We start from the raw sequence: 23,575 nt of genomic DNA on the forward strand, positions 1-23,575 counted from the left end.
GCCATAACACCTAAATTAATATCATTTTATCCATCCCACTGAAGTAATTTCTATTGCTGAATGTTTCATCACTACATGCTTGCAGTGACAATGTTAGAGATTTATTAAGGAAATGTCATTGCAAACAAAGTTGCTGATCAGAAGCAGTTTGCTAAGCATTGGTACCAGAGTTCCCTGACAGCTAAAGTGGACTCCTGGTAACGTTGCATGATCAGCAAGGAGAAGAATTTCCTTCTCAATGGACAGAGTTTCCTTCTACAAGTGCAACCCACTTAACTAACTATACTGAAACTAAAGGTAGAAGAAAGAAAGGAAGATTCCCTTTAATTACACTTTTAAAATAATTTTCGAGCCTTAAAAATCTGCTACTTATGAAATGCTAAAGGGTGCAGAGTTCAGGAAAATGTTATTTTATTTACAAATAATACTACCTTTCATAAAACCATTTTCAGATTCAAAACATTTTTTCCTTCCTGCATTGAAAGGAGATTCTCTTGCAAAGCAAAATGCCTAACACTAATTGAATCTAATTAGAACAGGACAATAAACTGTTGCATAAGAATTGGGGATGCAGAATTTCATTACAACCTATAATCTGAACAATTGTATGCTCATCTATACAACTACTTAAATGTAGGGAGACAGTGCATATTTGCTTAGCAAAATGCAGTGCTTAATTTAACATAAAGGCTGATTTGCAGTTGAAAGAATTTTTATAATTACTAATCAAACTGAATTAGTCTCTTTTCTGGAAAGCAACTAAATGAAAAAAATACAAGGCAAGGTTAAAAACCAGTCAGAATTGTATGTCCCTACTTGGTGTCAATCCACCTATGTGCAATTTAGAATCTCAGCATACTGGGAACTTGCCTTAACTGTTCAGAGGTGACTAAATGCACAAGACACTCAGCAGAAGCCATGTGTGCCTCAGCACATCTGAGCTCCTCAAGTGTTGGGACACAACCACATGGTTTATGTGTCACATTTGGTTTTGGTTATTCAAATAACGTGCATTACACCTGCATCAGTTCACAATAAGTTTATTTTATGTGAAGAAAAGCTTTGCCATTAATGAAAAATTTCAGTAGAAAACAGTACCTCCTGCTTTCAATCTAGATTACTCAAAAGTAGAAGCTTGTATTAGTGAAAACTTCAGTAGAAACAAATCTGTAGGAAACGTTCTTGGCACATGAAGTAAAAGCTTTAAACACATTAAGTTTGAATAGAGTATTGACCGTGCAACCATGCTGGCAGAAAAGCCAGTTTTTAATGGCTGGTATTTGTCCCTCAAGACAGTAACATGGAAGACACATAAACCTGCTTACATAACGTTAATTGTATATAAATATGGTGTTGCCATAATGGACAGTCTCTATTCAGGCCAACCATTTAGTTTAGCAGTTCTAAATAAGTAATAGGCACTTTGCCTTTCTGATTTCCCCTTTCACCCATCAGCCAGTCTGAATCCATGCCAGGGATACTGTACACTGTTATCACCTACAGAAAGAGAAAGACATTATTATAAATTTCATTTGCAGGAAAGAGAGTTACAGTCTATCTACATGTGATTCCCATTGTCTTGGAATTGAGATTAACCAGGTTAAACAGAGAATTTAATATGAGCATCCAGAGAACATAATCTAATGCTCATAAAAATTATTCCATGGGTCCATGGAAAAGAGTAGACACTGTATCATATTTTAAAGTACCTTTTTTTGTTGAAATTCTATTCATTACTGTTTATTTTCTATTGTGCTTTAACTTGTGTATTCACCCTCAGCCTTAACAGGCAGCCTAAAAGAAACTTCTGTGGAGTACATGATAGAAAGACAGATGGTGTTGATGTGCTACATCTTCACAGAAATTCCAAGCTCACAGCTTCTATCTAAGTCACTCTCTAGACAAGAAAAAAGTCAAATAAAAATATTGAAGCAATGCACACTAAAATACCCAAAAATCCTGAATATTCTTTTTTCAATTTCTTCTTCAGCATTAAGCTACATTCACATTACCAGGTGAATGCACTGTGATTCACAATCTATCTCCATCTTCTTTGTATAGACTCTGATTTACAACTGCAACTGAACTAGAACAGGAATAAACACAGCACAACCTTCACCACCAAAACAAGAAGTAGTTGTATTTTCATATTCTTCCCAAATTGCAACAGTCAATGTCTGAAAGACTAATCATATTGACAATAGTGCTAAAGGTGTGGTGAAAAGTAGTCAGCAGAACTGCATCCTGACTGTCCAGCAAATGTTCTTGCAAGCTAAGATGGTGTCACACATGTTGGCTCTCACTACAGAATATTAGGATACATAGGTACAGGACAATGCTCCAAGGGTATTAATGAAATTTAGTTTTTAAAACATCACCTGCACAGACTTTTTGATGCAGCATATCTCAACTGGCTACTCACAAACATTCCCATTTTACTTTCAAATAATTAAGGTACATAGAAAACTCTTACCTCATCTGCAAGTAGAGATAATTCACTGCTGTTTGCAGCATCATAATCATAGAGAACTCTTGCTTTTCTGCTGCCACTTGATGACTTCAGTTCACTGAGGCCTGAAGTAACCATTGAATTGCTTACTGAAGGCAATGAAGCAGAGGCTGAGGCCAAGACTGAGGGAGAGGAAACACTCTGCACAGGAGTTGTAGAAGACTGATTGTTGTTAGAGAGGAAAGTAGATGGAAAGCTGTAAGAGGACAAAAAAAAGAAAATACTTCTGAATTAATCTGTTTTACACAGGGCATTATACATGCTCCCATGCCTAAATTAGCACTCTTATTTTTATCAGCAATAAACAGCAGTAGATAGAAGTAAGAGAGCAGCACTAAGAGTTCTATAACATAAATAAAGATACTTGTTCCTGAAAAGTAGCATAAATCAAATCAATATAATTTTAAAGGAATACTGTCACCTTAAAAAACCCTGGATATTTGTCTCTTAAAAAAGGCAAAACCAAGAAAGCACTGTTGGTCAAACTTAATTCAGACTGTACTTTGATAAACATTTCTTTTGACAGCTCTGCCAGGAAAAGTAGCCTCCACCTCCTCCTGCTCATTCCTCAATTATGTGGTTACACAAAAGATTGTGCTGACAAACCAAATCAGGGCAATATAATACAACTTAAAACCACAGCCTCCCTCTGAAAGCAAGAAAAAACCACACAACTATTTTTGTAATCTAAATCAGTTCATTGATTCAGCTAACTTCAAGCTGTAAAGCAAAAAATATTTTTTACACTAAAAATGAACTTATTTCAACCTAAGCTCCTCATTTCTGGGTCAGGCTGCTACTTGCTCAGTGCCAGCCATAGCGCTTGCCAGACCCTCCCGTGAAGTCAATTAAATTCATTAACCTGACTGAAAAAGAGGAGAAAAAAGTGTATAATATCCTACTTAGTTAATGAGCTCAGTCACAAAAAACTGTTCTGAGTGACAGAACAGATACAAGGGAAAGCACAGAATAACATGACTGAAAAATGGAAGGAGCAAAAAGGAGAGCAAAGCAGCAAGAGATTGTGGGGCAGTGGGGTAGGAAGAACGGACCAGCAATGATGAGCTCTGAGAACATTTCATGTCACTCTGCCCCACATTCTGGGATGCAGTCCTGTGGCTGACTAAATTCAGTTATTTAGCAGCTGATGTAACAATTTCTTGTCCCCTTGCTGCCTTACTTGGTTCTAACACCCATCTGGATTCCACCTTAAAGAGTAGGTCAGAGGTTTTAAAAAGTGACAGAGCTGATGCAGTAAAAAAGGGCCAGCACTAGGAATTAGACTGAGTCATGATGACCTGGAACTGGAGTTGCATTACCTTCCATTCTTTTGACCAGTGAACTCCCACACAGAACTCCCCTCTTCAGTCCTTCTACATGGATGCCTCTTCATTAACATCTGGGATTTGGGCATACTGCCTCCCCCCTCCTTTCATGTGCCTGCTCTTTGACATAAGGAGGATCTATCCATACCATGCATATGAACCCACGAGAAAACAGCCTCATCCCTTTCCACCTCTTGCACACCAGTCAGATTCTTTCTGAAGGTGCAGCTCAGTGGCAACTGTACCCATGTAAATCCAGACCAGTATATTCCTAACCACGTCTGCAGCAGTATTGGTGCTCCTATGATCGTAAGAGGAGCTGCTTTTAGGGAGCTGATGCAGGCAAAAACTAAACCCATCAATGCAGCAACTAATTTTTGGTTCATGTGACAATAAATAGTGGAACTAATGCAGCTCATACCTGTAACAGCTGCAGCAGTCCTGCACACAAGGTTCCAGGTTCACACTACATTTAACCCAGTAAATGCACAGTGCCACCAAACAGGGCAGACCCACTCCTGTACCCCTTTTTAGCACAGATGTTCATTCTCTACCATTTGAGTCAGATCTAGCAATCTGCTGCTTTTGATTCAACAATCTGAACTAACCAAAAATCAGGAAGACAACTTTCCATGAGAATAGCTTTTTAAACATGTTTATCTTGCAGTCACAATTGTATCTGACTAAAAGGAGAGAGCAGCAGTGTAGTATGGAGGACAGCACTAGCCCCTTGACAGTCAGACCAAATTGCATGTAAAAATTGGGAAGACTTTCAGGAAGCTGTTCTGAATTTAGGCAGCAGCTTACTACTGTGCAAAGGAGGAAGTCCCACTTCCCTGTGGCTTACCTTGACCCCACTTGATCATAAAGAGCTGGTTCAACTCACCGAGAAGGCAACTCCACCAAATATTTTTGGGTTTTTTTTCTCATTTGCTAGATTAGTTTTTCTAACTAGTTCATCATGTTCTCTGAACAAATCCAACAAGCAAAATAAAGGGAGTCAAAACCAAACCCCACATTTTTGTAGGTATAACTCAGCTGTGCCTCATGATGTATTTATTACATGATTAGTTGGCATTCAACCAGAGGGATTTAGTTTTAAATTACAATCAGCTGTTTCTCAATATTGCTAAATGACTGTTCAATATACTGCTAAACCTGTTCTCAGTTAACACAGTAATTACCTGTAAGTTATTCTGCTCAGTTCAAAGGGTCACTGGTTTGTACAGTCAGTGGAACAGAAAGCCAAAACTTTATAACCAGTCTGTCAATCAGTGGAGCATTAAGTCTCACTCCTTTTGCAAAGCCATATGTAAGGCATTTTGCTGGAAGGCTTCAGCTATACAGAGATTGTCTGGTTCACGGTTTTTTATTTTGAATGCTTGAGTAACAGGAGTTTCACAGCTTGTAGAGTAAGATACTAGTAATAGATAATCTGAAAAAATTATGCCACAGTTAACATTTGTCTGTCAGGGAAGCTGAGAAACTTCAGAGCAAAAGCAGTTATCAGGAAGGAAAAAAGCAGCCAGAGTACCAGAATATTTGAAATAGATTTGTTTAGTTCATACTGAGGAACTGAAAACAAGAAAAAAGGGAGATTTGATTTAAAGAATCAATCTGGCCTCACAGGAGGGGAAGGCAGTACAGAGATAAGCAGCTGGTGCTGCCTTGAAGAGAAACATCCATAAAAATATGTCTATTTGTATAAAGAGAACTGAGTACAAGTTTTCCCCCCACCCTCCTTACAGTTGCTTCTGGAGAGTACATCAGGAAGATGAGTGCTCAGCTTTGGAACCAGGAAGGGGTGTATGCCCTAGATTCTGACCCAGGTAAAACATCATATGCATCTCCTCTGAGAACCAGGTTTCTGTTTTAAGTAACAAACTGATCTCACTTAGAGGCTGAATGCCTCTGGTCCATCAACAACCTCAAAACAAAACTCAGATCCTTCACAGTTCTTGGCTTTTATGTGAGAATATTGCACAATACCATTCTTACATGTGTGAAAAGCTGTGTAACTCAGCACTACGTGTTAACCAACAGAGCACAACCCACACCTAGCTGAGCTGCCTAAGTTGTTTATTTGGTCTGTATGTGCCCACAAAACCTCAGGAGCACAGAACACAAACCTACTCATCTGCTAATTTACTGCAAGGGCTACACACCACATCCCTGTAAATGGAAGCAAGGAGCACAACTGAGACCCTGTCCCAGTGCTCTGTGATGCTTCAGTCAGATTTCCTTGCACAAGGAAGGAAAGACACACCCAAGACTTAATACCATAACTATTTTAATCCACATAGGCAGGGAAATTTCATTTCACTGTTAGAGGCATTTAGAATTTTGCAAAGCTTCCATGCTTTTGGTTTTCTACCAGTCATAGTAATTTTATTAAAAATACTGATCAGATCTCAGCCACATAAAGATGCACCTTTCTGCTGTCCTAAAGGCACTATTTTCTTCAAATACACTTTCTTTATACCTGGTAGCAACTTACACAAATTTTAAACAAAAACAGCAGTTCTGGCACAAGCTGTACATCCTAAAGCAGAATTTAAAGAGGAACATGTTCTTCCTTAGAATAAGGGTATTATGTTTAAGACCTTCTGTTTGATAAATACACTAGGATAAAAGTACACACTTTTAAAATATCCTCTAAAAATAGTTGTGTAATATATTTCACTCTATTTCTAATTTAATAGTTGCTTTTCCTTAATATTGTAAATGTTTGTTTTCAAGCTTTCAATTCCATAACTTGTATTTGTGTGTTACCACATTTTATAGTTGACTATCTGGAATGTATTAGACTGTGAGGTAACTTTAAAGATGCAGCATTTTTTGGATCAAAATTTTAAACACTTTAAACTACAATTTAGGAGTTTAGTCTTTTTCAAGACTAAAAAAAAAATCTTTAAACTACACATTTAAACAAACTGAGGAAATCAAATGCCACAGGAAGTTGCAAGTCAGGAAAAGGGCAAGACTCAAGAACAATTTTGTTTTTACTTCCTTGTCAGGGAAAACATAAACACAGATACCTCAGAGACAGTTACCTAGAACAGACACTAGAGTAAACTTTTAAGTACAGACAATTCTTCAGTGCATACACTCATATAAACAACATGATCTGTGTAACTCTAAGAAAGGGTGATTTGTGAAGAATCAGAATAGAGAAACTTTATGAAATGTAAGTATGTGGATCTCTACATTCCCACCCATCACAGAAAAAGGATTAAGAGCAAAAACTAATGTCAGCTTCTTCTCTTACTTTAAAAATGCTAAATCCATGAAACAAGACAAACTTGTTCATTCTACTGTGTGTGCTCTGGATAATAGACAGGATGAAGTAGATTTCTCCCTATAACCTATCTATGCTGGCAACTCAGTTAAGAGTGGAGAACAGGGCTTCATCAGAAAATCAGATAATGACCTGTAGTGAATTAAGAGGCAACAGGAATTTATAGGAAGTATAAAAACTCTTCCCACATTGCACAGTGGTTTAGTAGCATGAAGCATAAGACAACTGAAATACTGAGTCTACAACTGAGACTACAAACAAATCTCTAGAAATTTCTTTTTGTCATATTTAATGAGGTTACCAAGAGCTTACTTTCCTCAATTACACAATATATAAAATCTCAATAGATCAATTCTCAAAAAGCCTTAGTGCTGTGTGTAGGCTTAGGGAAGTAGTTGCACTTGGTAATTACACATTAATTACCTGAGAACAGATACATTTCCTTTCAGTCCAGCATGCCTGTGTGTCCACCACTGTTCTCTCAGTTACATTTTCCTACTATTAATAAGCATTTATTAAAAACAGCTTTTTCCTGAAGTTTATACAGTATTACTACCTTCCAAGTTGTTTCTGGAGATCCAACATATATTGGTAACATTGTGCATAATAGGTCATCTGAGCTTCCACAAAGTCATTCAGACAGCGGAGATGATGCGCCTGTAACACAGCAAAGAATTCAAGAGTTCAGTCCACAAGGGCACACAGGTGCATTAGAAGGAGTAGGCACCTGGTCAGGTGCTAATGCCAACATTGGCACATAGGGATAAACACCAGATAGGCACAGTGCCTGGATTTACCAGGCAAACAGAATAAAATGTCATAAAAATTAACATACTTGAGTAAACATTTTTATGGTCTCAACACTCAATTGATCTGATGAATGGGAAGCTGGGTATAAAGAATGAAAATGAAAACTTCTGCATTCTGAAGGTTAATGGGAAAGTAAAGTTAAATTCAGTGAATATTAAATTAGAATTAAAAAAACCCCAACCCTTGTGGTTTGATGCTTTAATGCACTGAAGTGAAACCTCATAGACCAGAGTTCCCAAGTAGTTTACAGCAGCTTTCTTTAGAAGGCACCTGATAATGGTGATATTGCCTTTCCTCCTCAACACCCTTTGGGTACTCACATGTGTGCTGCTGATCCCTTCCAGCAGCAGTCTGGTAATCTCTGCTTGACGGTCAAATTCACTCTGAGTGATTCGCACCTCCTGTTCGGACTAAAGGCAAGAACGCACATCAGGTACTGGTACAGTGCTCTGTGCCACACCTGCCCACTGCAACAGTCCCACCTGATGCAAACTGCTCACACAAATGCTTGAATTAGGTGTTTGAAATGGGCTTTTCTTTGCAGACCTTTACTAGGCAAAACCTGTAATTGCATTCTGGGTTCAGAAACGTGGAGGCCCTGTGTACACAGCAGGCAGCTTATTATCAGACACCTACTGCATATGCAAAAGAAAGGCATTTCTCTGCCAGCATTATTACCCCACCTCTCACAATAACAAATCAAGTGTTCGCTGGCACAACCACGTCTGCACCAGGGGTTTTGTCAGCATACCAATGGCAGCCAAGAATAATGTAATTTTTTTCTATAGATCAACTGAACGGGTCTCTGATGAAATAATTTAGGGTAAATCTGACATTATTTTTGCCATGTAACTGCACAGCAATCAGCTGTACATAAATCTTTGATATGAAGTTTCACCAGAATATCTCATAATGCAATGCCTTATACTGGCCACCAAACTACTACAATTATTTCTGGAGCTTGTAATAATCAAGGAGTCTTTGAAATAAATAAACCTGAACTATACAAAATGTTCTAACACTTGGTGCTACAATTAGAGTAAAATCTCTATTAAAAATGATGTAATACAAGTTTCATATTTCAATAATTCAAATTTATTCCCTGTTACATAAAATTTTGAATTATTTTTAAGTTTTAAATTAATTCAATCTAGCACAGCTAAAATTACTTTAGAGTACTTTTTTCTGGGGAGGGAAGAAAAAAATTACACTAAATACACATATACAGAATATGTGCTCTAAGATTCATTGCTCCAAGACAGAATGTCCTCAGCCTGGAATCTGGTTTACCTCACCTCAATGCTTATATTCATTTAGTACCTTGTTTCTAAAAACAAACCCAAGGGCAAAAACCTACAATAGGTCCAAGGTGCAGCAATTATTATTCTCAGAAAGGAGAAATATATTTTCAGGAAAACTGTGGTGGTACCAGGTGAAAAAAATGAGGTGATACCAGGTAAAACACCAGTTTCAAAAGCATTTTATGTGTTTGCAACCATCCTGCTCTTCCACTCAGCTAATGTTAATCAGTATGAAAAGTCACATGGAACTTCAGAAAAGAGCACAGAAGAATGACACAGTTACCTGAAAGTCACGGCAACTGGAAGAGCTTACACAGAAATTAAACACTGAAGAAGTTCCTAAAGAGAACCGTGTGCCTCCTACTCACAACTGAGATAGCAGTGTTTGTATCAAGTTACAAATTAATTAGGTCTTCAAAGTTGGTTGAGGAAAGAATCTTTGCTTGGAATTTTCTGATTAAATTTGAATTAGCAGCAGTGAAATCTATCTGTCAGTCTTTGAGAGAAATGCAAGAACAAACAGATGAAAAAAGCTAATCTGATAGCCAAGAGGGGAAGAAAAGCAACATTTTAATTTTCTTTTAAAAACCTATCAAAGCAATAAGTAAATAATTTATCTGGACAGAAACAGCTTTGTCTCTTGCTTCTCTGAAGTCAGCAGTTGCTAACGTGTTTCTGTCTCCCTGTCAGGTAAGTAAATACAGGAGAACAGGAACTTAGAAGGGGACATATCCATCAAAATAATTATATTTGTTTCAACAACATTCTAGCAAATCAACTACTTTCTGTAAAAGAAAGGAAAAGTAGGTAACGTGGTAACACATATTAACCTAGTACAGAGTGACTTATAATATATTTACAAAAGCCCAATGTACTGGTTTTATAGAGATTTACATTAACTGAATTATGTCGTTAATGAGCTTTGCCCATCCCTATTTTCAGTACTGCCAAGTGAACCGTACCAGGACAGCACATCTATTCTACAGCTTGGAGTAAAGGTGAAAACCAACTGACTTTTAATCTGGGGAGTTTATGCCCTGATCACCTTTATTTCTGAACAGAGTGAAGAGCTCAGAAACACAAGCGTAAACTTCCCAGGTGCAGCTGTATTGTGGTTTTAGGATCATTAAAAGGCCTCACTAGGTATGTCTCATGAAGATCCCTCAAAATCATACTTGCTCTGCAATTACAGAATATGCCCCAGGTTTTGAATCTGAGTATTCATATGTAAAAAATCTCCCCAGATTTCACACAGGAGTACAGGACCTCTTAGAAATACTGTGTAATCCTGCAGTGAAGGGACAACACACATAAAAGCATACGAAATAAAATGACCTTGCTAATGTTGTTTTACCAGACATGCTTTGAGTAAAACACTGGTAGTGGATTATACAGCTGTGCCTAGTAGTCAATATTCCTTCTGAAATACAGAGTTAGAGGAAGCTGAACTGAAGAAAGTTTGTCATTTGTGCCATCACGCACATCTTTTATTCTAACTCAAAAAAACTCCCATAACTGAGCCAGAGGTGACTGGATGGTCTGAATTTTTTGCTGGGAAGCTTATATTTAAATTGAAAACATTTATGAATCTCCTCCTCCAACTCTCAAACACAGAAGGACAGATTGCCTTTAGAAATGGGGATGGATTACTGCTCCACTGGCAGTACATAATATTGTCATTTCTTCTCAACAGTCTCTGCTATTTATATACTACATTAAAAAGGGGACCTTGAATTACATAATTTATTACAGAAGCTAAAGTTTTTTGTCTTCTTTATGCTATATAGTTTAACACTTTGTAGTATTTCTTCTTTCCAAGACATAATCTGTTAAATTTTGCTACCCTTAAAATTGCTTGTTCTCGTCTCTGAAAAGCAAATCAAGCAAAGCAAAGCTTCAAGATTAGTTTTCAATACAGCAGTATTCTTTCCCTGCCATTTGTTCCCCAATATAGGACCAGCAGAGAGGTTTCCTGCTTCCAAATGTTACTTTACTTAATTAATTAAATAATTCTCAAACTTTAGGATCAAAGTTGACCTCATCCTCCTTTTACAGTTAACCCTCCTTTTACTTTAAATGCCTCCTTCCCTCTGAACTCACACTCATCCTCACCTGTGTGCACCACAACTCACAGAAAGCTGGAAGAGCAATTCCCACAACTCCCAAGATTTCACTTGAAGCTGAAATGTCCCAGCTTCTCCCTACACTTCCCACAGCTGCCTAGCTAGTTCCCCATTAGAAACCATACTCCAAAGCCCCTGCTCTCCTTCTATTGACATAACTTTAACTACCCCTCCTCTACAGAAATCCAGTAAGAAACCCTTCCTTCCTGCTAGCACAGCCCCTCACAGCCTGCTGCCAATGCTGGTTTGTCAGAGGCAGTGAGCCCATGAAAAATGAATGGCCCTTCTCAGGGCACCACAGCAGCCACTGCCCAACAGCCCATTAGCTCCTCTGAGCCTGTCCCTGGCCAAGGGGTGGCACAACAGAGCAGGCTGCAATGCCCATCCCAAGGCTAATGCTAAACTTCCAAACCAGCTTTCAGGGCAGGTGCACTTCTCAGATGTGCCTACCCCCTAACTTAGGCTGCTGAAGATCTAGTGACACTGGGGAGAAAGGTGAGGTGCTCCATGTTCTGGGGAAAACTTGAACATCAGTGTTTTCAGGAGAGTTTAGATTACTAGATCCAAATATTTCTGAAAAGTTTCAAATAAGCTTGTTCTGATGAGGATATCATATCAGTAAATTTTGAGAGAAGTCCTGTAGTAGTCTATTGTATCTTGTCTCATGAGAATCATTTGGTACTGGTACTGACAGCCAGAAACAGCTTACTATAAAACAAACCCCAGGCATTGTTCTGCCACTGAAACCTGACAGGCCCTGGAGGGGCCCAGTGTACTCTGATCTAATGCATCAGGCTGCCAGCATCAGACTGAAATCAACAACATGTAATATCCCTTATTACAGTAGAACAGCACAAGTTATGATTTCAGAATTCTGCAATTTTAAAATTGTTTACTTACTTTTGTCACTTCCTCAGCCCATATCTAGTCAGCATTAAGAGTGGGGGAGGAGAAAATAAAAACATACAAACTTAGACATTGGTGGCACTCTATTATAGTATATAATCACACTTTGGCTTTGAAGTACTTTCCTGTCCTCAGAACTTCACAGGGATTTCAGGAGTGCTACAAGTCAGTTGCCCAAAGCCCTTCATACACAATGAGTCTACTATGAATGTGGATAGCATTACCTCTATGAAAGAAGTTAGATACTGAGGAGAGTGTGACTTGTAGAACTCATGTATTACAAGAATCTACTTAAAACAAGCTATTACAACACAAGACATAACTACTTTAAAAAATGACGTGAATCAGACAAACCAAATTACCTTAGGAGGAATTAAAGTTACCTTAATGTGTTATAATAATGGAAAACTATGGAAAGTTATTCTCATTTTCACACTGAAACAGATGAATGCTTTCTCTTGCTAATTTCATTACCAGTTTTCTATTTCACAAGCACTTTGACTGAAATCTAAATTTAATTGAAACTGCTACAGAGGTATCTCACGTTGAGTATTAGAGTAGTAGCAAGCAGCACAGCAAAATCATAGAACTGCAAGGGCTTTAGTCTAAAAGTTAATTACTTCAGCTTGCTCTTTCAATTCCCTCTTGCAATGTGGTTCTTTAATTTTCATCTTCTGCCACTGTAAGATGATGACACAATCAGGAGTAGGAAGAAATGTGTATAAAGGTTGAAGGAGCAAACTGTAACAAACAAGTTTATTTGCTCATTTTTTTTATCTGATCACAGCAGAGAAATCTGGAACACTAAATTGAGATGAGCTCCAATATGCTGTGCAGATCCAAACCCCAGCCAGAACAGGCTGGACAGCACAGTCTATGCTGCACAGGACTAATTAATCCCTTTCTCTTCCACTTTCACAACTACAGGGCTAAAACCAGCTGCACTAGGGAGCCTTTGCAATAAGTTTAGGACACATTGTACTTTAAGTTGAGCCATTAACTCCTGTGACATTATTCAGCTGCAGTTCTTTGTAACACATTGCTTGAAGGGAATAATTTCTACATATTCCTGTCTGTTTCACATAATTCACTTTTACTCATATTAAAAAGACAGGAAAACTCAATAATTTCTTTCCTCTAATAGCTGAAAATAATTTCAGAAGTGAAAAATTAACTCCTTTTTATAATAAGTTTACATTCATAAAATCACAGAAATTAGAATATAATACTGTGTATTTCAAATTATCAGAAATTATCTGATAAAAATAATATCCAATGCTGTACTGACATAAGTGTATTTAGTGCATTTCACAAATCCATTTTCAAACTGAAAACAACAAAATGAGCTGGATAGCAAGAGGAAACATTTGACCGGAAAATGAATGAACACAGGAGGCCAACAAACCTTTAGCCATTTTACATGCAGCAAGTTGAGCATGTAAGAGACATTTACCATAATGTTATTCTCTTCAGGCTGAGAGATGTTTAGTTGCTTAAGTGTATAGATAAAAAACAAAGGCAAGTTAAAAAACTGCAAATATAGCAGGTAAATAGATTATCAGCACAAAGCATTGCAAGTTTAAGTGAAACAAGATTGTGAAGAGAATATAGATAAATAAAACAGTTTAGATTTTGATTATTAATACTGAACTAAGCTGTTTCAGTTGTACAGTAAGCATAGGACAAGGAATTTTCAAATTATTTTTCCCAGTTCTAAAAATATGTAATCACATGTTGATAAAATTTAGCACTTTAACCTGTCACAGAAAATAGTAAAGCATAAAAATTTGCATCATAGCTCAATACACTACACTAAGCTATCAGTCCAGCCCTGTTTGTTAGGTTTCTTCCTTTATAAATAAGGGAGCCAACAAAATCTAACCCATTTGCATCACACCTACATCCAGGTTAGTTCTCACTTATACAATGCAGACGATAAAGAAGAGCTGCAATTTTGTTATTTCTGCTGGCATTCTACAATCTGATACTTCTTACACATGCACATTAATTTTAATTACATTTTGACAGCAAAGTATAGGCAAAATAGTGAAGAGGTTTAGGGCTTCATGCTCTTCCAGCATTAAATTATGTGCATAAAACTGCGTACTTGCTGTAGGAATACATGGGATCAAGGGGAACAACTCTCATTGCTTTAGAAAGCGAAGTCCATACTTGCTACCATACCATAAAGGAAGCTAATAATAAAACCACTTTTTTAAACTTAACTCTGAACAAAGTCAAGCAAAGGAATAGTTTACTATCCAATGCTCCTCTATCCATTGTTTCGAAATTGCACTGCTTGCTGATCAAAACCTTCTCTGTTCTCCATAGTTAGTCTTACAAATTAGGAAAGCTTGACAAATAGAGAAGTGACTCTTTTTGCAGAGAATTTACACAAGGGAAAATGCATGCATAGATTTAAAAACACAGATAGTTTAAATACAGAAAGACAGTGTGCATGACATGGACTGACACACAAGAGCAGAACTGTCAGGTAGAGATCATGTTGGCTTTTAGATGGATTGTCATTGCAAAGATGCACTTCAAAGCTCAAGACAATGTCTCAGATCCTTCAGGACAAACACCCATTTTGAAAAGCCAGCAAAATCTGTCAGTCCTTCTGCCTCTCCATCATGTACACTGTCCCTGGGTATTTAAATTAACTGGATTTCTTTATTTGCATGACGCTTATTGCATTAACCCTTACAGGAGAAATCAGTATCCGTCATTAACTGATGAATATTTAGGAAAGAAGTCAAAAGATAGCTATGAAAATACTGCAAATATACTCTGATGAAACTACATACAGTCAACAGTCCATTCCTTCACTTAGAGCATTTTAAGAGTTTAAAAAGCAGTAACCTTCTTTTTCAATTTAATTTCCTTGAATAAGCATTTTTTGAGGGAATCAGAATGGTTCAAGTCATCCAAGTTGAAGCGTCTCACCTCTGTTTGGTGGTGTAAAATAGTAAGCAATACATAAAGAGAAACCACAAGTATTTTTGACAGAGCAAAGTTAAGTATAGATAGGCTCATCAGTTGAAAGCACACACTTCACACCCACACTTCAACATTTGCAGAGATTCAAGTATTTGTATTTACACCCATATTGGCAGGTTGTATCAATTAATTTTTGACAATATAGGCTGATCTACTATAGAACAAGAAGAGAGTAAGTCTAACTTGATGGAATATTTAAAAGTAGAAGACTAACACCTTGATCAGTAACTCACTTCTGTTTCCTTGTGTTCCACTAAGGCATTTCTTACAAAAGTACCTAGAAAAACAACCAGGGTAAGAAGCCAGGACTGGAAACATAACCAAGCAGTCAAGTTGATAAATATGTATCAATCCATCTGAAAGTTATGGACCAACTGGAAAAAAAGCCCTCTACTTACTGCAGCTCGAGCTTCTGCAACTTTTGCCTTCTTCAGTCTGGTTTTTGCAGCATCCAAATCCAGTCTTTTGTTTTGTAACAGTTTACGTTCTTTCTGAAAGTGAGTTAGGTTAGTTTGTGAGAATGAGTACACACACAAGCAAAAGACTGTCTACTTGGAAAGGCTTTTAATGAAGTATCATGGAGGCAGAATTAGATCCTAATTATTCCCATACAGTTTATGCTCAATATGCATACTTCTTATAGAACAATAGTTACCAAACTAATGTTTTCATCATTATCTTGTTTTTACCTCAGCAAAAACCAGAAAATACTCCAAAGGCACAAGTTTCACTTGATTTTGTCTGTATTACCTGGAGGAAAGTAATAGTGCACCATTATCTACTACTACATTTTGAAGACTGACATTTACAATTAGTGTGAAATTCTGAAAAATGTACAATTCAACTTACAGTAATAGTTTTGTAGTCTCCTTCAATAAAGTTTCTTAGGGGAGTGAGAAAGTTTATAGCAGAGGTTTGAATGAGTTCTCTGTCTGCTGCCCCAATTCGCTTTTGTGTTTCTCCACATTTAATGAGTGCATTTCCTGCAAAGGAAAAAATATGTTAATCATATTGTTCAGGCAGGAGGTTAACAAAACAGGTTGTCACAGGCAGGAAAGTTTAGGCCAGCAGTTTGAAAAACAATCCAATGCCATGAAAAGGGCCTTCAAAAGAAAGAAAATAATGTGCAAAAATCTCAACCCCCTCCCAGAAAAACCACTCCAACCCCCCCAAAACTAAACACCAAAAAAACCCAACATAAAAACAAACAAAAACCCCACACCAAAATAAACATTCACACAAACAACAAGCCAAATCATTTTTATTATAATCAATCACAGGCCAAGGCAAGATTTCAATGAGACCACATATTATGGCAACTTCATAGTGAACATCTATTTCAGGACTGGACATCATACCCACTTATTTTAATCCAACAACTTTGTCTCCTACACAACGTTCTTAAGACAGGAGTAGTTGGTAGCAGGGAAAAAGCTTGAGATACTGGAAAATTATATGCTTTTCCTCACCCCCATCTACTTAAACTTCTAAATATGCATTTGCACATTAACTGAGCAATACTTGAAATTTTAGTTTTGATCTCCTAATGCTCAGTAATACAGCAAGTCAACTCAAACTGACACAAATGTCATCCAACAGTTTTATCTAGAGGATGACAAGAAATACATTTTTATATTGTTAAAAAGCCTGTGTCTGTGCATTTTTTTACTTCTTACCATAGGCTGTTCCTGGGCCAAATTCATTCCCAGCATCAATCATATACTGGCCTAGTAACTCTGGGTTATTCATGCGACTTGGTGCTTTGCGGTCCAGCTTCTCATAGACAAATTCTTCTATTCTGGCATCTAAAAACATTTATTTGAAATAATTACAGTCATTTAAAGCATAAGTTAGAAAGGGAAACAAGCAAACAAGAAAAAGGAACACAAAAAAAGAATTCCAAAATCCAGCCACTAAACTCAATATTAAGTGAACAATGCTAGGCTGGAGATGCTGTTCCTGAAAACTGACCATGTTCCATGTTTGCCATGCCATGTTCAAGTATTCCCTAGAGCCATCTGGGAATGTGAAAATGTGTACTTCTCTTCTCCATTAGCATTGTTATACAGCTTTTCAGAATTTTGATCAAAAGTCTCCACAGTAAGAGCAATAACAGAATACTTCTTAAAAAACCAGTCTTTTGTTCCCCCTCCAGAAAAAAAAAATGTTAACTACAATTTGCAGCAGGAATTAAGTTCATCAACTACTCTAAGTTCTTATTAAGATATTCTGAAAGTTCAATAGCCCCAGAAATTATATCCTCCTTCCCATGCTCCCTTGAAATGTTCTGAAAGAAACCATTAAAAGTTATTAGAAAATGTTTCATTTCATGTTCTCATATTTTCTTAGTCTGAGCAATAAAATTATCAGAAAAACTTGTTGAGACTATGTGAGTATTACTACCCATCTATCACAATACTAAGCCACAGGGAGCTTCTTCAGTGGAAAGGCCTCACACACCTAACCAGGGACTCTGTAATTGAAAAAGCAAACTCCTCAGATGCAATACCCAATTTCTGTGACCAACTGCTTTCATTTCTCACCTAGCTGGCTTTATTTATACAGTCAGTAAGAACTAATTTCAGCCAAAATAGTACAGACAACCACAAAGAAGGTTTCCAGTGAACAAACCTGCCACTTTAGTACTACTTGTTAATTAGACAACTTTCAACAGCAGTGGATTAAATAACTACTCTCTCATGGAGGTCACAAATTAATCTAAGACACACAATTATGGGTATCAGCACATTCCCTGGCAGCAAGAGTGAACCAGAAATTATCAGAAGTTATTTGTTTTCTTTACTCAAGCAATAATATTTATTTTTTACTAAATCACAAAACAACTGGAAAGTAATCTAAAATTATTGGACTATTACATGGGTCTGATCTATAGGTACAATTATAAATGGGACTGAAAGTGATTTTTCCTCCCCCAGACAGGGTCACTCCATTAACAAGCACCAAAAGCAGCTCCCTGCAGCATGTGATACCTCTCCAAGTAGGCCAGCAAACAGCTGAAGTTACATTCACCAAGATCATTGCTCAATGGTGAGTATTTTTAGCCATAAGAAAATGGACTGGAGAGCAGAACTGAGACACTACTATATATCATCCTTCCACTGAAACTTCTGTATCCACTTCCACTAGCCTCCAGTCAGTGCTTCAATAGTCAAAGTCGACAAGTTTCTGAAGAAGTTCAAGAGATACTAAAATATTGAATTAAATGAAACAGACAACTATTTCCTCTGGCCTAGACAAAAGCAGAAACTTGAGCTAGAATTTTCTGCAAGTTCTGCTGCATCCTTCCCACAAGATTAGTTGGCTTATTTTTAAAATACTGCTCTTATGGAACTAAAAGATGCAACACACTTCCAAAGTAATACTTCAAACATCTCTGTAATAAAGAATTTATCCATTTGACATTAGAGAAGTGTTAGCAGTGTATGATTTACCTTTACTAATAAATCCTAGCTCAGTATGTCATTACAAGGAGAACATTTGTTTTCAATGCAGAAGTAATAGCAGTTTTATAAAATTATCATTTGAGCAAACCCAAAGAAGGTTTAGATTTTTTCAGTGAAGTAGTTCACCCACTGACTGGACACCAGGTCTTGACTTAAAATCTAGATCTATACATTAAGCAAATTCCTATAGCTCTAAACCCTAATACAACTGTAGGATGAGTCTGAAACTGATGTCCTCAACATTACTACTCCTAGCAGCAATTTCAGAAACAAATAAAATTAACACACCATAAAACTTCATTACTTCTGCCCATGGTTTTTTTTCTGTTGCTGTTACAGTAAGAGACCCAACAGTGATGAAATCATATTTGACACTTTTTGTATTGCTCAAGTAGGGCGCTAATTCTTCAGTAAGGGAATTGTTAAAGACAGGTATTTTAGTTCATCTTGCCTGCTCCAAGCAGATTAGTATTGTGCAGAGAGTTTAAACAATTAAATAGTAATGAAGTTCCTTGAGCCACTGTATCTACCCCAGAAAGAAGTTCAGAGTTCTTACAGCTATCCAAGATATCTGGAATTAGAATGGGAAATTCAATTAAACACTAAACAATTCAAAAATCCAATCAACCTGAGACTGAGCAGAATATGGAACCAATATGACAGTTTAAAAAGCTCAGTATAAAGTCTTCCCCATTTGAAAGGTTTAGGAAATATCAGCAATTGGCAGTGACTCCAATTCTTACCAGCTCTTCAAAATGTGCCTTCCATAACTGCAGCCTTCAAATTTTAAAACTGCTGTATTTAGTCATTCCTTATGCAATAGCTATTGAAGTAAAGACTTACACTGGCATATCTATTAATTCAAAAGTTGAAAACAAAAACCTGAAGGGCTCCTTACTTGGATTTGGCTGCAATAATACTTCTGTTTGCTTCATTATTTTTTCTGTCCATAACTTAGTGCATTCTGCTTTGCTGAGAAGGTTCTCCAGATGAGCATCCAGTTCAGTCTTCTCTGCCTGACCAAGCTTTTCTTCTGTGAACTGCAAGTTAGTCAAGTTAAAAATATTCAGTTCATAGAAATAATTTTCCAGAACAAATTTAAAACAGTCTCTTATATTAGTTTGAAGATGATGTTTTAAAATATATAACCATTCCCCAGTCATCAGTAAAAATCTAAGGACAAATTTGAAAGCTGTTAAGTTCACCAGCACATCCATATTATCAGATTTAAAAAAGGGTAGAAAAATATGGGAAAGGTAATTTGTAACATTATGAAGAAATCCTCTGCTAAACTTGGTACTGAGAATTCTCACGTGAAGCAGTTTGTCCAATTTTGCACAGTGTTCTTTAAAACATTAACCATAATGGAAGTCCAGAGGTAATAAAGAAAATTAAAAAATTACTTCAATCTTGTATGTTTTGTAATTGTTTGTCAATTATCCTCATGTAAAACCTGAAGACAAAACAGATTCTGATTTGAATCTACCTTGAATATATTGAAAAAAAGTCCTGTCCAGAGGAAACAGGACAAAAATAGGGAGTTTAAACTACAGTAAGAAGATTTAAATTATAATTAGACATTAAGGAAAGCTTCTAAAGACAAGGATTAAAAGCTAAAACAAACTTTCTTGGGAAGTTGTAAAATCTATCTCTTTGGAGGCAGGGAGTTGCTTTTTACAATAGGACAAACCAGTGTTTGATAAACCCTTTAGATGTCCTGTTATGCCTTACAGAAACAGTAAGACCACCTCGGCTGTTCTCATCCAAGCTGTGATTTTTAGTGACCATGAAGGAAAATATAACAACATCTAGCTAAATAAATCCATCAGACAACTCATTTCACTTGAAACCAAATTCATGCCAAGTCTCACTAACCCACGAGCAGTTTGTTTTTCAATCCCAGGCAGGGAGAAGCTCCACACTTCATGTCAGGGAAGCAAGCAAAGGCGGAAGTGAGGGCTTTCCCTCCCCCTTCAGAGCAGCAGCTCCTCCAGCAGAGATCCCATCCCTCACAGCCCCTGCTCCAAGTCAGGCATCCTCAGGAGAACCTGCCTTATGATTAAGTCACTAACAAATTTACCAACTAGGAATTGAACAGGACTGGAAGCATTCTGACTGTCCAATTCCATTCTTAACAAGCTCTTTGGTGGCCAGTAAGAAATAGAATCCAATAGAAGTAAATTGCATTGTCCAAGTTTGTTTGCATTTCTGCCACATGTAGATTAACCAACTTTGATAGCAGGCACATCTTGATAAATGCCTCTGGCACTTGCAGTTCTACATAAAAGCAAACTGCAGGCATGAGAAAGTTCAGCTGCTGTATAGGGAAGAAGGCAATTTATTCATAGACGTACTACTACTACTACTGCTGCTGTTTAAAAGGCTTTTTAAACTATGCCAGGTGTTCTCAGAAACTTTGTCCAGATTCTTTACAATACAGTAAAAATAGGTGTGGAATTATTTTTTATAATTAATTACAGATAAGAGTATTTGTATATAAAATTATTAATATTTCTTATTAATATGTCCCTAAATCCTCTCAGCACCGTGAAGATTGCTAAGTGAAGATCACAATGTTGGATTTCACACATACACTTAAATGAAATCACAAGGCCCCATCACAAGATCTTACAATGAAGGGTGAAACTGCATCTCCTTTTTTTCCCTTGTCCTACAAGAAAAGAGAAAGTGGAGGCAGGAAAGGAAGAGTAGGTCTGGGAAGGGGGTAAATGTGGAAGAAGCCACGAGCAGTGGGGGAAGCATGGAAATACCTCCACCACAAAGAGAAGCTATAATGACTGCTTTAACTTCATTTGAATTTGAACAATATTTTTTGACGAGTTTGCATTTTCAGAGCTCTGCTGTGCTGCTGATCATTGGTTCTGCTTGAATATTGACATTTAGGGCAATACATCAGACTGACGAGACTAGATAACAACGCTCACCACATTCCAAACCTGACTGTGACCCAGTGAGAACTCACAAGAAACCAAAGTAGATTACTATATACTGCTTGGATGCCCATCTCCATACAGCAAATCTGTTCAAGTTTGATTATATAAGGAAAGGGGATTACGGCTCAAGACAAGCGCTAAGGAACAAAAGACAGTTACAATGCCCTTACTGCGAAGAAAGGGGAAGACCAAATCTGAAACAATGGGCTATCAAACTAGCTGAAAAACGATACTAAAAGTAAAATAAACCAAACAGCCTAAGCAGACACATACCGGGCTTTCATGTGTCGCATGGGAACTCGATTTTTACCGATCAGGCAGCGATATGAACACGTTTCTAGCAGCCAGTAAACCCCAGGTGCTTATTTCAGGCGAGACACACCTTTGTCCTTTGCATGCACGAAGTCCGGCCGTACCTCCCGGCAGTTGATGCCTGCGCATCTCGTGCTCCCAGGGCCGGCGCCTTCTCCCCTCTCTGCCCGTCTGACCTTGGGCTGTGTCACCCCCGCAGCCCCCCGAGCCTGCTGCACTGCAGCCCGCCTGCCGAACCGCCGGGCCCGCCCAGCCCACGGCCGGAGGGGCCGGCTGGAGGAGACTTCTCGCAGCAGCCCATCGCCGCCCGGCCAACGCTCCGGCCTCGCCCCCGCCAGCACAGCCGGGCCGGGCGCTCCCTCCGAGCTGGGAGCCCACGGCGGGCCCGGCCCCTCCCGGCCCCCGGGGCGGAGCCCGGCGCCCCGGCCAGCGCCCCGCGCCAGGCCCGGCGGCGGCGGCCCAGCGGAGCACCCGCGGCCTCGACCCGGCTGGGGCGTCCTCGCGTGGGGCCGCCCCGACAGAACCCCGTCCCGGCGGGGCCCCGGCAGGGGAGGGCGGTTCGTACCTGTACAGCGCGGCTCAGGAAGGTACCCGCGTCAGCCGCCAGCTTCTTCACATTGAAATCCATGATGTTCATGTTGGGCGGGGGCGCTGACTCAGACCGGGCACCCGCGGCGGCGGCGGCCGCTCCGGCCCGTCCCTGTGGGAGCCGCCGGGGGCGGTGCCGGGCCCGGCCCGGCCGCAGCCGATTGGCGGAGCCGCGGCGTCAGCCCAGGGCCCGGATCGGCCGGGGGAGGGGCGCCGGCGGCCGCCCCGCCCCAGCCCCAGACTGCCCTGGCCCCGTTCCGCCTCGGCCGCCTTCCTCCCCAGACCCGCCCCGCTCCAGCCCCCGCCTGCCCCACGCTGGCGTAAGGAGACGGCGGGCGGGGTAGGGTGGGGTGTCAGGGCTGGCCCTGGTATCAGGGCAGTATTTGCATGCCGGCGTTCTCGGCGGCCTGCGGGGTTAGCCGGCATGCTGCTTCGGGGCCGGGTCAGCCTGCCCGCCAGTCCTGGGCGAAGGAGACTGAGAGCCGGGCGCGGCCTTTGCCGTGAAGAGTCGCTAGCAGGGCGGGTGGCACGGGCAGAGTCCCCTCAGGCGGGCAGGCAGGCAGGATTTCCCTAGCGTGGAAATCCTACCACTCGAAGGGAGCGCGCCCCGGCTTTTGCCTCGGGACCAGCCTTAGCCCTAGGTTTCTTTTATTGCCTGGGGTTAGGGTTAGGGTTACGCCTAGAGTTAGCGTCCAAAAACCACAGAGCCCAGAGCTCCAGGCACACCGCAGCTGCCAAAGGCATCCCAAGGGGAGCGCACAAGTGCTACAACATGGCTGCCTCCACGGCTTTTGCCTCGGGACCAGCCTTAGCCCTAGGCTGCTTTTACTGGAAATGTAGCTGGAGCCCACTAGATGTCAGTGCCTCCATACAGCAGACTGCTGCAGCTCTGCTTGCTAGGCAGACAGGAGTGGGTGACCCAGGTAGCAAGTGAGTTGTCCTGGATCATAGAGATTGTCTGTGTAATGTCATATTTTTGCATAAC

The 23,575-nt window shown here is 39.4% G+C and overlaps 1 protein-coding gene across 4 annotated transcripts; it reads right to left on the reverse strand.

Annotated features, from left to right (window-relative positions):
- Nucleotides 1-1,024: 1,024 nt before the first annotated feature.
- On the reverse strand, nucleotides 1,025-22,728 carry SH3GLB1 (SH3 domain containing GRB2 like, endophilin B1). Of its 4 annotated transcripts, none has more exons than XM_064719921.1 (11): nucleotides 22,568-22,728; nucleotides 19,635-19,776; nucleotides 16,949-17,077; nucleotides 16,122-16,255; nucleotides 15,671-15,763; nucleotides 13,726-13,764; nucleotides 12,267-12,290; nucleotides 8,263-8,352; nucleotides 7,689-7,789; nucleotides 2,474-2,705; nucleotides 1,025-1,497 (listed from the first exon to the last, which is right to left on the reverse strand). In XM_064719921.1, exons 1-11 carry the CDS (start codon nucleotides 22,637-22,639, stop codon nucleotides 1,390-1,392), a joined length of 1,164 nt encoding a protein of 387 aa, XP_064575991.1. In that variant the 5' UTR covers nucleotides 22,640-22,728; the 3' UTR covers nucleotides 1,025-1,389. The 4 variants fall into 4 exon arrangements, with proteins under 4 accessions (XP_064575991.1, XP_064575989.1, XP_064575992.1 ...); XM_064719919.1 differs by having other exon boundaries at nucleotides 13,678-13,764; XM_064719922.1 differs by lacking the exon at nucleotides 22,568-22,728 and adding an exon at nucleotides 22,073-22,200 and having other exon boundaries at nucleotides 13,678-13,764.
- Between the last annotated feature and the right edge of the window lie 847 nt (nucleotides 22,729-23,575).

Source organism: Zonotrichia leucophrys, chromosome 8 (assembly GCF_028769735.1).
Source record: "Zonotrichia leucophrys gambelii isolate GWCS_2022_RI chromosome 8, RI_Zleu_2.0, whole genome shotgun sequence".
Classification (NCBI taxonomy): domain Eukaryota; kingdom Metazoa; phylum Chordata; class Aves; order Passeriformes; family Passerellidae; genus Zonotrichia; species Zonotrichia leucophrys.

Coding starts and splice junctions, on each gene's coding strand:
- SH3GLB1 (XM_064719919.1), bottom strand. CDS start 22,639: ATGAACATCATGGATTTCAATGTGAAGAAGCTGGCGGCTGACGCGGGT. Junction 15,764..16,121: donor GAGACTACAAAACTATTACT/GTAAGTTGAATT, acceptor ACTCACTTTCAG/AAAGAACGTAAACTGTTACA. Junction 2,706..7,688: donor CTCCAGAAACAACTTGGAAG/GTAGTAATACTG, acceptor GTCCTCTTACAG/CTTTCCATCTACTTTCCTCT.